Genomic DNA, 13,368 nt, shown 5'->3' with positions numbered 1-13,368 from the left:
GATCACCGATCACGATCATTCAGGATTTTTTTCCGTCAACATTTCTTCCTTGAAGATGATGGGTCCCCACTATCCTTCCAGTTTTTAATAATGCGTTTGACAGTTCTTAACCCAATTTTAGTAGTTTCTGCAATCTCTTTAGATGTTTTCTCTGCTTGATGCATGCCAATGATTTGACCCTTCTCAAACAGACTAACATATTTTCCACGACCACAGGATGCGTCTTTCGACATGGTTGCTTAGGAAATGAGAAACAAGTCATTGCACCAGTTAAATAACTTGTTGCCAGCTGAAAGATAATCGCCCATGCAGTAATTATCCAATAGGAGGCTCGCACCTATTTGCTTAGTTGAATCCAGATGGCAACCTTTTTTTTGGCCAGGCAGTGTATGATTAGCCTCGTGAGACCATCCTGATCTCGCAAGCTTTTAAGGTTTCACTCGCAGATCAGTCTGGCTACTTTCCGTTAAAGAAAATTTGGAGCCGTTCACCAAACGAACATCCATTCAGCGTTGGCTTTGAGGCGGGTTGAGGTGTGACGCAACGAGAAGCGCGACAGTTCAGTCTAAAGAACATGGCGGCTTCAGCCGATGAAACTAGCGTGGCTATCAAGCAAGTTTTATCGGAAAAATATCCTTTGCCGACATGTTGCTTATTTGCTGAGCTAACGCACCTTTACCTGCAGCAGCAAGAGTAGCCTGGCTTGAGGTTGTGTTTTCGTCGTCATTCTGTTAGTACGTCATATGCTTCGTTGATCTGATTGGTTCATTTGGCCCGTCTATCACCAACATAGGCCAATCAGCTATCCAGTATTTTCGCCCCTTCCCAAAATTACTTCAACGGAAGGTTTCCAGATGGATATGCGGAGCAAATCCAGCAAATCCATCTGGCGGAGTCAGGTTAGTGTATGATCCCTTTAAATAAGAATTTACACTTTTTGGATAATTCTGACCTCATAAGAATTATTCATTAAACCCTTTTGAGCAGCAGATGATCAGAGAATATAATTGTTATTCTTACACTGGTAGTTTTGGATGAGATACATCAACTTGTAAGGAAGGACTTCTGTGGTAAATCTGTAACAATAAAAAAAGACGATGCATGTTATGAAATAGCAGTGGCAGAATCTACTGAACAGCAAGTAGATCAGAGGAACATCAATTGATTATGTCGGCATCAAAAAGCTGACCTCTTCTTCTCTAGCATTCTCATAAGTGCTGTCCGGCGTGTTCCCCTGTTCTTCTTTTCGGTAACCAGGAAGTGATAAGTCATAGCAGTTCTGCTCATGAAGCCTCCTCATCTGCTCTCTGGATTCTTCCAGGCGGGAGCCAGCAGACGGCATGGACGTCTGGCCCTCTGTTTTCACCAGAGCGAGAGGTGCGTAGCTCCTGTCTTTACCGTCTCCTCCCCTGGTTTCTGAGGCAGCGCTGATGGCACCGCGTTTGGAGCCGTAATGTTCTGTAGCAGAGCTGTTCAGGGACAGGTTGACCGGCATGGATCTCAGAGTCTGACTGTGGTGATCCAGCATGTCTGGGCCCAACACTGCAGAGGAGGGGTCTGCGGGCATAACGCCACTGGAAGAACGTTTTCTCTCTCTGGGAACCTGAGGGGGTTTAAAAAGAACTGAATTAAAACTGGAAATCAATGCAGAAATCAATACATGTGACGTCTTAGTGTTAAATAAGAACGAACAAGATGAATATATTTTGAACTTTTTTTACCTTCTAACCTTTGTCCTTTCCAAACTAAATGAAAAACAAATTAAAAAGAAATTTAAAGATTTTTTTTAAGATTTATTTCAAATTCCTCTGATAACCCAAATTTAAGAGTCACCTTTAGTTGGATTTTACTGACTTTTTCTTGGCAAAATACAGAAACTACATTAATAAAATGAATCTGGAGCAGTGTAAAAATGATGCAGGATTAGGATGACCATCATCAGGTGGAGGAAAATGTCCTCAATGGAGTAAAACAGAAGAGCGGTCGATTTGGGGGCCGGCTGATAGTTTTGAATGAAAGTAGCATTTTTTTTCTAGCATCAGCTGATGGTCGATTCATTAGTGATGTGGTTCCCAAACAGTGATGGAAAAAATATATAAAATAAGTGACCCTATTTGCCTGTTTATATATTAAAATATATTATATATATTATATATTTAGCGGTTTAAAGTAGATTGTGATTCATTTTATTGAAATATTTAACGTGCTGCTGTTAAGTTTTCTGAAGTTTGTTCCACTGCTGAAAGGGCTGGCCCTGGTTAGAGACTGAGGGAACAAAAGGAAGTTTGGAAATCGCTGCATTAGTGCATCCAGCAGCCATGCCTGGAGATAACGGGAAGCATATAGATTGTTGCTCTTACCATTCGCTCACCACTGGTAATGTTTTTTTTTTTGGTTTATTTTTTGCACCAAAAATGTGCACTATTTATTTAGTGTTTTATATTCATTTTTACAGTTTGAGGTTAAGCAGGACAAGCTTATGTTTAAGATACTTATTTTATTCAGCAAAGTTTGTTATTTTGTATTAAAGTGAATTGCTGATAATAATGCTGATTGATAATAACTTGTTTTCTATGTGTTCATGTCACCCACAAATATGCCTCTACTTCAATGAAGATTAGAGTCAAATAGTATAAAGAAATCATTTACAGGCGTGCAGGTGGCGCAGTGGTTAGCACGCATGACCCATGTATGGAGGCCTAAGACCTTGACGCAGCCCACCTGGGTTCGATTCCGACCTTTGGTCCTTTACCACATGTCTCTCCCCCTCTTGTTCCCCCTATTTTTGATAAAATGAGCCAGCAGTGCCATAAGAACTCAAAAGAAATAAATAAATAATAATTTCCCAAAAAATAATCAGCACACCAGGAGGGGCAAAGGCAATCAGTTCAGCTGGCACAGACATAAGGTAACCCTTTTTTTCTTTTCAGGGAGTTGATAACCCTAGTGGGTACTAGTTTCTAGTGGGCAACTATAGCTCTGGTGAATTTCAATGGTGAAGTCCTCTGGAAATCTTCAATAATTGTTGTTGATTGCAGATGTGTCTAGTAGATTCCATTGATTTTGCTTGTAAAGCGGGAAGAATGGCGCTAGGCTTACCGCACCGTGACATCACTGCCGGAAGATGTCAGGAGTGAGGTATTACTATATTTGGGCAAAAATGGCCACTCCCAGACTCAATGATCTCAACGAAAATTATAATTTTTTTTACTGATTAATGCTAAATTCATTAAATCACCGCAAACGTATTAGTTTTAGGTATAAATAATGACCGGACTTTTCTTTTTAACAGGGATTTTAAAAATAAGAAAATGAATTATCCTTTTTTGACTCGCATTTAAACATGCAATGTTTCAACAATGTTTGCCGTAGCTTTTTAGAAGTGCTGCACGTGAGTAAAAAAAATTAAATTAATCACGAATGATGTTCAACGTTCTCCTTTATATCTCTCTGAATGTTTCATTTGTTCAGACAGCGAGCAAGTTTTACATCAGTGAAGGATCTCCAAAACAAACAAGGAAATTGGAAAACTTGACAAATCCATTAATGTCTCAAGGTGTGTGTGTGTGTGTGTGTGTGTGTGTGTGTGTGTGTGTGTGTGTGTGTGTGTGTGTGTGTGTGTGTGTGTGTGTGTGTGTGTGTGTGTGTGTGTGTGTGGGTGTGTGTGTGTGTGTGTGTGTCGGGTGGGGGGAATTTTCACTAATGAAACTTGGGGGTCGGCCAAATATCTTTTAGGCTCTTGATAAAGTAATAAATATCTATGGTAATATCAAGTTTAGTATATCTTTCTCCTTTGAGTGTCCCTTGTGGGCACCATTAGATCACTAAAAAGGAACTTTTTTCCTGGTCTTGAAAAATGATGATCCTCTCAAACCTTGTAGTAATCGTACAGCAGCCCCAGAGCCGCCACACTGTCCTCATCGCCATTGATGCTCATCATGGCCTTAGTGGCGGCCGTCAGAGGATTCTCCAGGTAGTTCTTCCAGGCTTCATCCTCGCTGCTGAACACTCGACGGGAAGCCACCGACACTTCGTTTGGCACCACCACCACCAGTCGCTTATTGCTGAGTCAATAGGAGAAAGAAAAGCTTTGAGCATGAGAGCGAACCCAATCTGTCAATACAAGACAACAGTCTGTGGAGCCAACAGGAACGCCTCAGGCGGTTTCTCACCATACTTATTATTGTTTGCATTTTTTTTTTTACTGGCTTCTCCTCACAACTGCTCAGAACTAACGTTATTATTATTCTGCTAATCCATAAATCTGCCAATATTTTCTTTATTAATTATCAGACGACTAAAGGTGCTTTAAGAAGATTTTATACAGAAATCAAAGTGTGCTGCCATCAGGCTGCCTAACTGCTGAAAGAAAAAACTCTAAATCATGTCACAGACTGCATCACACTGATAACACCAAACCAAACAATACTGCATATTTGCACCATATATGTTAGTCTTGAATGCTCTGAACTTCCAATATCAATTCAATTCAATTCAGTTTATTTATATAGCGCCAAATTCACAACACATGTCATCTCAAGGCACTTTACAGTTCAACCAGATCATACAGTCAAATTGATACAAAGTTTTCTATCTAAGGAAAACCAGTTGATTGCATTGACTCATTGACTCAAATACAATCCCCCACACTAAGCATGCTTGTAGCGACAGTGGAGAGGAAAAACTCCCTTTTAACAGGAAGAAACCTCCAGCAGAACCAGGCTCAGTGTGAGCGGCCATCTGCCGAGGCCGACTGGGGTTCAAGGAGACAGAAGCAGAGATACAAAAAGCAGCTGTAAAAGGCGGCCCCGTCCAGGAAACACACAGCCAGGCAGACGAGCTCCAAGGCAGCTCCCATGCCAGAGGACGAAGAGAGCACATCCACTCAGTCACGGTCAGAGAAACAGGACCACACTGGAAAACCGGCCGATCTCCAACATCTATAAACAAGGGTGTTGATAGAAGCAGCACAGCTGATGTTTCTTTCCAGGATGACGTCACAGCCAAACAGGAACAGACGAGGCAAAGCTACTCTGAGGAAAAGCAGAGAGAGCAGAAGGTTAGAGATTGAACTAACAGATTCTGCAGAATAGGAGAACAGAGAGAGAATGAAGCAGAATGATGAAATGGGGGTCCCTATGTCCTCCAAAAGTCTAAGCCTATAGCAGCATAACTGTAGAGATAGCTCAGGATAACCTGAGCCACCCTAACTATAAGCTTTATCAAAAAGGAAAGTTTTAAGCCTAGCCTTAAAAGTAGACAGGGTGTCTGCCTCACGGACTAAAACTGGTAGTTGGTTCCACAGGAGAGGAGCCTGATAACTAAAAGATCTGCCTCCCATTCTACTTTTAGAAATTCTAGGAACGATTAGTAAACCTGCAGATTGAGAGCGAAGTGCTCTGTTAGGAACATAAGGAACAATCAGATCTCTGATATAAGATGGAGCTTGGCCATTTAAGGCTTTATATGTGAGAAGGAGGATTTTAAATTCTATTCTTGATTTAACAGGAAGCCAATGAAGAGAAGCCAGGATAGGCGAGATATGATCTCTCTTTTTAATTTTCATTAGAACTCTGGCTGCAGCATTTTGGATCAGCTGAAGGCTTTTAACTACAGTTTGTGGACTTCCTGATAGTAAAGAATTACAATAGTCCAGCCTTGAAGTAACAAATGCATGGACTAGTTTCTCAGCATCACCCCTGGACAGGATATTTCTAATTTTTGTAATGTTCCTCAGATGAAAGAAGGAAATTCTAGAAACCTCTTTGATGTGGGATTTAAATGACAGGTCCTGATCAAAAATAACACCAAGATTTTTTACTTTATTATCTGAAATCAGTTTAATCCCATCCAAATGAAGTGACTGGCTAATCAGTTTCTTTTTCAGAGACTCTGGTCCAAAGACTATAACTTCTGTTTTGTCTGCATTCAGGAGCAGAAAGTTAAGAGTCATCCAGGTTTTTATGTCTTCAAGACATGCCTGTAATCTATGTAATGGGTTAGCTTCATCTGGATTTATAGACAGATATAGCTGGGTATCATCAGCGTAACAGTGGAAATTAATCCCATGCTGTCTAATAACTCTACCAATTGGGAGCATGTATAAAGTAAAGAGAATTGGTCCTAGCACTGATCCCTGTGGTACTCCACAGGTAACCTTTGAGCGTGTTGAAGATCTATCATTAACATGAACAAACTGAATTCGATCAGATAGATAAGATTTAAACCAGTCTAGTGCTGTTCCTTTAATTCCAACAAAATATTCAAGTCTTTCTAAAAGAATATTATGGTCAACTGTATCAAATGCAGCACTAAGATCCAACAGGACGAGCACAGATACAAGTCCATTATCTGAGGCCATGAGAATATCATTAGTGACTTTCACCAGAGCTGTTTCAGTGCTATGATGAGCTCTAAAGCCAGACTGAAACTCTTCAAAAAGTTCATTATGGTGGAAGTGATCGCAAACTTGTTTGGCAACTACTTTCTCAAGAATTTTGGATAAGAAAGGAAGATTGGATATAGGTCTATAATTGACCAAGTCATCTGGGTCAAGAGACGGTTTCTTAAGCAGAGGTTTAATTACAGCAACCTTAAAAGCTTTAGGTACATATCCCTGTAACAGAGATAGATTAATCACATCTAAAATGGAGGAGGAGATCAAAGGGAATACCTCCTTAAATAACCTGGTTGGAACTGGATCTAACATACAAGTTGAAGGCTTAGATGAAGACAATAATTTTGCTAATTCAGAGAGTTCAACTGGATCAAAGCAGTCTAAACCCGGTTCAGATTCCATGACTACCTCAGGTACAATCGCGAATAGAGGAGTGCTTATGATCTTATTTTTAATAAGATCAATCTTATTTATAAAGAATCCCATAAAATCATTGCTGCTAAGAGCAGGTGGAATGGACGGTTCAACAGAGCTATGGCTCTGGGTGAGTTTGGCAACTGTATTAAAAAGAAATCTAGGATTATTCTTATTCTCCTCTATTAATGAGGAGAAGTATGCTGCTCTTGCTTTACAAAGAGTCCTCTTATACAGCAGTAAACCATTTTTCCAGACTAGGAAGGACTCTCGCAGGCCTGTGGAGCGATATTTTCTCTCCAGTTTCCTAGCATTTTGCTTCAAAGTACGCAGCTCTGCATTAAACCAAGGAGCAAGCTTTCTATTTTTAACGGTTTTCATTTTCAAAGGAGCTGCGTTGTCTAAGGCAATACGCAGAGAACTAGCAACCCCATCAACAAAATCATCAACCTGTGAAGGGGAATAAGCTAAGCTTTTGCACTCTGCAGCACTGCTCAGTGACACAGATGAGAGAGAAAGTGAAGCAGATTCTTTAAAATTTATAACTGCACTATCTGATAAAGATCTACTAAAATTGAACCTTCTTTTGGGGGAGGAGAACTCTGTTAAAGTAATCCTGAAGGTTATTGGAAAGTGGTCAGAGAGGACAGGGTTGTGAGGAAATACTGTTATTTCTTCACATTCTATGCCGTATGTCAGCACAAGATCCAAAGCATAAAGATGAGAATGCGTGGGACTATTCACATTTTGAACAAAGCCAATAGTGTCTAAGATAGCATTAAAGTCTGCTCTTAAGCTATCGCCTTCAATGTCAGCATGGATGTTAAAATCTCCCACTATGATGACCCTGTCAGTATTTAATACCAAATCAGAAAGGAACTCTGAAAACTCATCTAAAAATTCAGAGTAAGGACCTGGCGGACGATACAAAGTTACAAAAAGAAGAGGTTTTCTTGCCTTGAAATTTGGATGAGGGAAATTAAGGGTTAAATGTTCCAAAGAGTTGTAGGTATTAACTGTTTTGGGAGTAATCAGTAAGTCAGACTGGAAGATTGTTGCTACTCCTCCTCCTCGCCCAGAACTTCTGGGGATGTGAAAATTTAAATAGCTTGAAGGAGTTGCCTCATTTATGCTCACATAATCCTCTTGCTGCAGCCAGGTTTCTGTAAGGCAAAACAAGTCAATGTGATTATCACAAATCAAGTCATTAACTAGTAGACTTTTAGAGGAAAGCGATCTTATGTTAAACAGACCGCATTTAATTGTTTTAACTTTTTCCCCAATTGGAGTTATTTTGATTTTAATTAGATTATCATGATTTACTCCTTTGGGAATCTTTGCTAATTTATTAGATTTTGGTCGTGGGCAAGACACTGTCTGGATGGAGTAAAGAGTGGGTAACAGTAGAGAAGCTGCAGAGATGTGTGTTAAACTACAACTCTGCTTCCTGGTCTGCACCCTGGGTGGTCAGGGTTTTGGAGGACTAATAAATGTGGCCAGATTCCTAGAAAGAAGAGCTGCACCATCCAAAGTGGGATGGATGCCGTCTCTCCGAATCAGACCAGGCTTTCCCCAAAAGCATTGCCAATTACTAATGTAGCCCACGTTGTTTTCAGGACACCACCTAGACAACCAGCGGTTGAATGACGACATGCGGCTAAACATGTCATCACTGGTCAGATCAGGGAGGGGACCAGAGAAAATTACGGAGTCCGACATTTTTTTGGCAAACTTACACACCGAAGCCACACTAATTTTAATGACCTCCGATCGGCGTAACCGGGTGTCATTACCACCAGCGTGAATAACAATCTTACTGTATTTAACCTTATCCTTAGCCAGTAGTTTCAGGTAGGATTTGATGTCGCCCGTTCTGGCCCCCGGCAAACATTTGACTATGGTCCCTGGTGTCTCTAATGCCACGTTTCTGACTATGGAGCTGCCAATCACCAGAGTGGGCTTCTCAGTGGGTGTGTCACTGAGTGGGGAAAACCGGTTAGAAACGTGAACGGGTTGGTGGTGACCAGTGGGCAGAGATCCACGACTACGCTTTCTGCGTACAGTTACCCAATCGCCTGGCTGCTCAGGCACTTTTGGAGGACAGCTACGTGGGGGGCCTACTTTAACTCCTGGATGTTCAACAGCCTGAAGCCTGGATTCTAACTCTGACACCCTCGCCTCCAAAGCTACAAAAATACTACACTTATTACACATCCCATTATCACTAAAGGAGGCAGAGGAATAACTGAACATCTGACACAGAGAGCAGGAGAGAGGAGAGGAAGAAGGAAGAGTTGGAAAAGAGTCAAGGGAGGGAGAGAGAGAAGCCATAGCAATGCTAAGCTAGCGCTAGCCTAGGCTAGCTACTCCTTGCTATCAGAAATAAAACAGTGTGAAACTGACAAGTGCTCAGTAGAAAAGTGCAGCAGAAGGTGCTATGTTTTAAAGTAGTCAGTTAGAGTTAGGCTACTTAGATACAGAGATATCACAGAGAAAATAACTTAACTTCAGATGGAGATCCTCTGAACAGCTGCACACTCAGTTAATCCAAACAGGAAGTGTCATATCAATGCATCTTTGCACCATGGTTTGTTTTCCTCCCACACTGTTTACATTGGATCACTGCTGCACTTTATGGAATGGAAATGTTCATTTCACTGCTGCACATTTACTGTCTGAAAGCTGCACAAAACAACATTTCTGGGCTTTAACTAATCCAGTTAAGAAGTTCCCGGTAGAACCACATTGGCTGACAAAAAAAAAAAAAAAGTTTAATCTGCAAACAAAATTTAGTTATAATAGCTGCTCTTTTAGCAATGAATGAATACTAAATTAGTTTCAATAATTAATTAATCACAAGTATTTCACCAACTGGGACCAAACCAAAAGAGAGAATCACTAAACATCATCTAGGAAAATGCTATTAAGTTTTGATTTCACTTAAGCTGACAACACATAAAAAAGAAGGATTTAACTGTAAACTCCAGCTGTTGTACGATGATTCTCACCAGTTCAGAATAAAAGAATAAAATATATTTCTGTCAGGCTGCTTTTTATCATCCAAACGGGACCATAAATGGATTTAAGTTTGATAAATGGTCTTTATGTGACTGTGTCTGTTTCTAGGTTAATCATTTCAAACCATTGTGTTCATTTAACAAAGGGAAGTGATAAAAATAGCTCTGTCTTACCTGTCCAGGTCCATGCCGCATCTGCTGGTTTGTTGGACCGGAGGGAGGAACCGGATCAGCTCAGGCTGTGTGGGGCTCTGGACAGCCTGGGGCCCCTGAGGCTCTCCTATTAACAGCCAACAGAGGAGTCAGTAACCTGCCCTGCGACTATATAGCCCAGTGTCTGCCTTGGTCTCGGCTTAAAAACAGACAAAAAACAACCTTTTCTAAAAAGGGACGCGTGTGTGTTTGTTCAGCTTTAAGTTTAGTAGAAAAAGTTTCGCTTGGAGATGTGAAACACCTGGAGAGGCAGGACAGATAAGGAAACCTGAGCGCCTCTGCTGATTGGTCAGAACAGGCAGCACCTTTCTTCTTCCCATTGGTGGGTTCAATGAACTGTATGGAGTGACTTTGCTACCATTATTTTTGAAATTGGAAAAATTTAATCCAGAATTTTTCAAGATACTTTTACCCCCCCCCCCCCCAAAAAAAAAAAAAAAAAAAAAAACTCTGCTTTTTGTTTTTATTTTTTTCACTTTTTTTTTTTACTTGGCTTGCTAATCTGACTAATAGGTGAGAGAGAGATTTGTAAGATTATCCTGGTTCAGTTCTTTAAAAATATCTGTGTTCTAGCATTTAAAGTGTTTTTTTTTCTGTTTCACAACTGGCTTTTTGGGATGTCGTGAAAATCTTCAGTATTGTTTGCCATGTTAATTTGAACTGTGTAATGATGCTGTCACGGTCTTGGTTCTGCTAAGTTTTCTTTGAGGTTTCAGTTTCACGTTGATTTATGTTTTTCTTTGTTTTCTAGTTGTATTGATTTAATTCCTATTTTGTTGTGTTTTTTATGTATTTGTGTTCTTAGGTTTTTTCTTTGTTGCCCTCTTGTGTTGGTCTCCTTTTCCCTAGCTCCTTTCTAGAATCCTCTGTTCACTACTGCTCTAAATCAGCTGATAGTCCTGCCTTTGCTCAGTCAGCCATAAATACACTTCCTGTGCAATTCCTCCGTGCTGGTTCCTCGTCTCTCCCTGGCTCCTTGTGCTTGTTTTCCCTGATGTCTCCATGGTTCTGGTTTGTTTTAGATTTTTATGTTTGATTTCTGGATTCATGCCTCATTTGCTTTCTTCAAGAACTCACCTCTGCCTTCCTGCCTCTACATTTGGGTCCTCAAAACCTCAACCAAACCCTGACAGATACTGGGCTACCTGAAAACGTTTCCATATACCATTGTTTGATTTTTGGCATTTCTGTGTAAAACGGATTTTAAATTATGCTGATAAATTGTGTAAGTTACTTAAAAATGTCTAAATGGTTGCCTTTTGTTTGTTTACATCATGAGCCCATGTTATTGTATTTTATTGTTTGTATGCTTTAGTTTTTCCAGTGATTTCTGCAAAGAATAAAGAAGTCTGTAGATCTGATGGTAAAGAGTCATCTTAACAGCACCTCACAAATCTATATTTCAGTGAAGGCCCTGTAAAGGATGGTGAGGGGAACTGAGAGATCACTATCCTTTCTTCAGGACCTGTTAATGAGCAAAACAGCAGGAAGGCTTTGATTGTTGTCAGTCACTGAACACATTGTCCTGCACAATTTATCTGAAATACTGCAATTTATAAAACCTGACTGCAACAGAAAACTTAACTCCTTAGTAAAAATCCACAGTGTTAAATATGTAGTGTCAGAGTTATTACAACAACTGGAGTAAGATGTAAGCTACATCGAGTTCTAATTTAACACTAATTCCGAGTGGGACCAAATGCACTCTTAAAGTGTTACTTTAAGTGCAATGTTACTTTAACACTGCAAGAAAATATTGACTTGTAAAGTTTATTTTATCACTGCACTTGTTTATCTGCTGTCATTCTGAATTTTCAATCCGTTTGTATTATCATATACTTATGAACTGACTGTTCAAACAGTTTTAGGTTATAGATCCTGGAGGCGACTTTAGTTTGGTTTATGTTTAATATTCAGTTGTTTAATATGCATCATAATAGCAAGGTGAAGTGAATAATTTTTGTTAATACAAAATCCAAACTTGCCACAAACCAATTATTCAACCTAAGGTCATCTTGCAGAGTGCCTGTGTTTTTAGGCTGCACCCTGACATCTAGTGGCAGGCATTTCATCTTACAACCACAGATTTATTACTTTACTATAAATTGATGCCAACACTATTCAGGCAGGACACATTAAAATGTGTAAACTGCATAAATTAGGCATTATTCGTTAACATGCATAATATTTTTATTTAATTTTGAATACGATATAAGAGGTGGCTATAGCGTTAAATTAGCATCCTCACATGTCATTTCAGAGTAAAGCAGCTGAATTATACAAATTAGTTAAATCTGTTGCATCTGCATGAAAATCTGTTAATGAAAAAGATTTACTATTGAGTTTGTTTTTTTTTGTACTATTAGAAGCCATTTTACTGTACTGCACTTTTTTGCTTACTTGAGTAATAATATTTTAACTTTATTGATCTCACATTGGAGAAATTTACCTCTGCATTTTACCCATCCGTTTGGGGAGCAGTGGGCTGCCATCGTGGGGAACAATCAGGGGTTAAGGGTCTTGCTCAGGGACCCAGAGTGGCAGTCTGAGGGGATGGGGCTTGAACTCATGACCTCGGGATTTCAAGCCTTATGCCCGCATCACTAGACTGCCATTCCCCCCGTCTGGCAAATGAAAAAGAAGCAGGATGACAAAAAGAAAAGAATGGAATAGACAAGAACAGAACAGAAACAGCGTATTAAAATGAGACCTCATGTTGGTAAACCAGCTGTGTTTTCTAAGGTTATTTTCTACCTGCTCAGCCTCCTAGATCAAGTAAAACAAATACAGCAAGCTACATATTATAATCAAGGTAGCAACATGTTTTATCATTGTTTACAAATGATCTGGGACCGCTTTTCTTCTGCTATGAATTTGATATTGTGTAATCGTGTTACATGTTCATTTATTTTATTCTTAAAAATACCAGAATTTACACTGATTTTTATTTTTTATTTATTTATTTTAAAAATCTGACAAATACATTTGGAAATAGTCTAAGTTACTCAGGTGAGATTGTAATCTTTTATAGGGCAATGGTATACAAAATGTAAGTGCCAGTATCAGCATTAATGCCTTTAAGGTTATGTTGTACAAAAAAAAAAATTCTTTTATTCTCAGAGTATTTCATGAATTTCTTATAGAAGCACTTTTGGTATTTTTCTGAATATATTAGGGCAGGTTGGCATTTTTTGTTATTGACATAATTTTTTGTCATGAAAATATCCATATTTAATTATTTTTACAAAGGCAATAAGGCTCTTTCCTGGATTCCAATAAAACTATTGGGTTGATATTTTAATTTTCAAAGTATTTCACTGAGTGCTA

General features: G+C 39.4%; 1 protein-coding gene across 2 annotated transcripts in view; it reads right to left on the bottom strand.

Annotated features, from left to right (window-relative positions):
• The window catches only part of LOC119773010 (grainyhead-like protein 2 homolog), a 47,387-nt gene extending 34,839 nt beyond the window's left edge, over positions 1–12,548 (bottom strand). The window contains exons 1-5 of one of the 2 annotated variants that reach the window (XM_038269788.1): positions 12,491–12,548; positions 10,003–10,108; positions 3,875–4,064; positions 1,190–1,603; positions 1,021–1,076 (exon numbers count right to left, since the gene is read on the bottom strand). In XM_038269788.1, the coding sequence (XP_038125716.1) occupies positions 1,021–1,076; positions 1,190–1,603; positions 3,875–4,064; positions 10,003–10,108; positions 12,491–12,533 (809 nt within the window). In that variant the 5' untranslated portion in view covers positions 12,534–12,548. Of the gene's footprint in view, positions 1–1,020; positions 1,077–1,189; positions 1,604–3,874; positions 4,065–10,002; positions 10,109–10,203; positions 10,269–12,490 lie in introns of those variants that run through there. The other variant, XM_038269789.1, reaches the window with a different exon arrangement.
• Between the last annotated feature and the right edge of the window lie 820 nt (positions 12,549–13,368).

The sequence above is a fragment of the Cyprinodon tularosa genome, unplaced genomic scaffold (genome assembly GCF_016077235.1).
Source record: "Cyprinodon tularosa strain WSP-4 unplaced genomic scaffold, ASM1607723v1 ctg739, whole genome shotgun sequence".
NCBI classification, from domain to species: domain Eukaryota; kingdom Metazoa; phylum Chordata; class Actinopteri; order Cyprinodontiformes; family Cyprinodontidae; genus Cyprinodon; species Cyprinodon tularosa.
The sequence above is the reverse complement of the archived record's forward strand: the minus strand, read 5'-3'. Positions and strand labels throughout refer to the sequence as shown.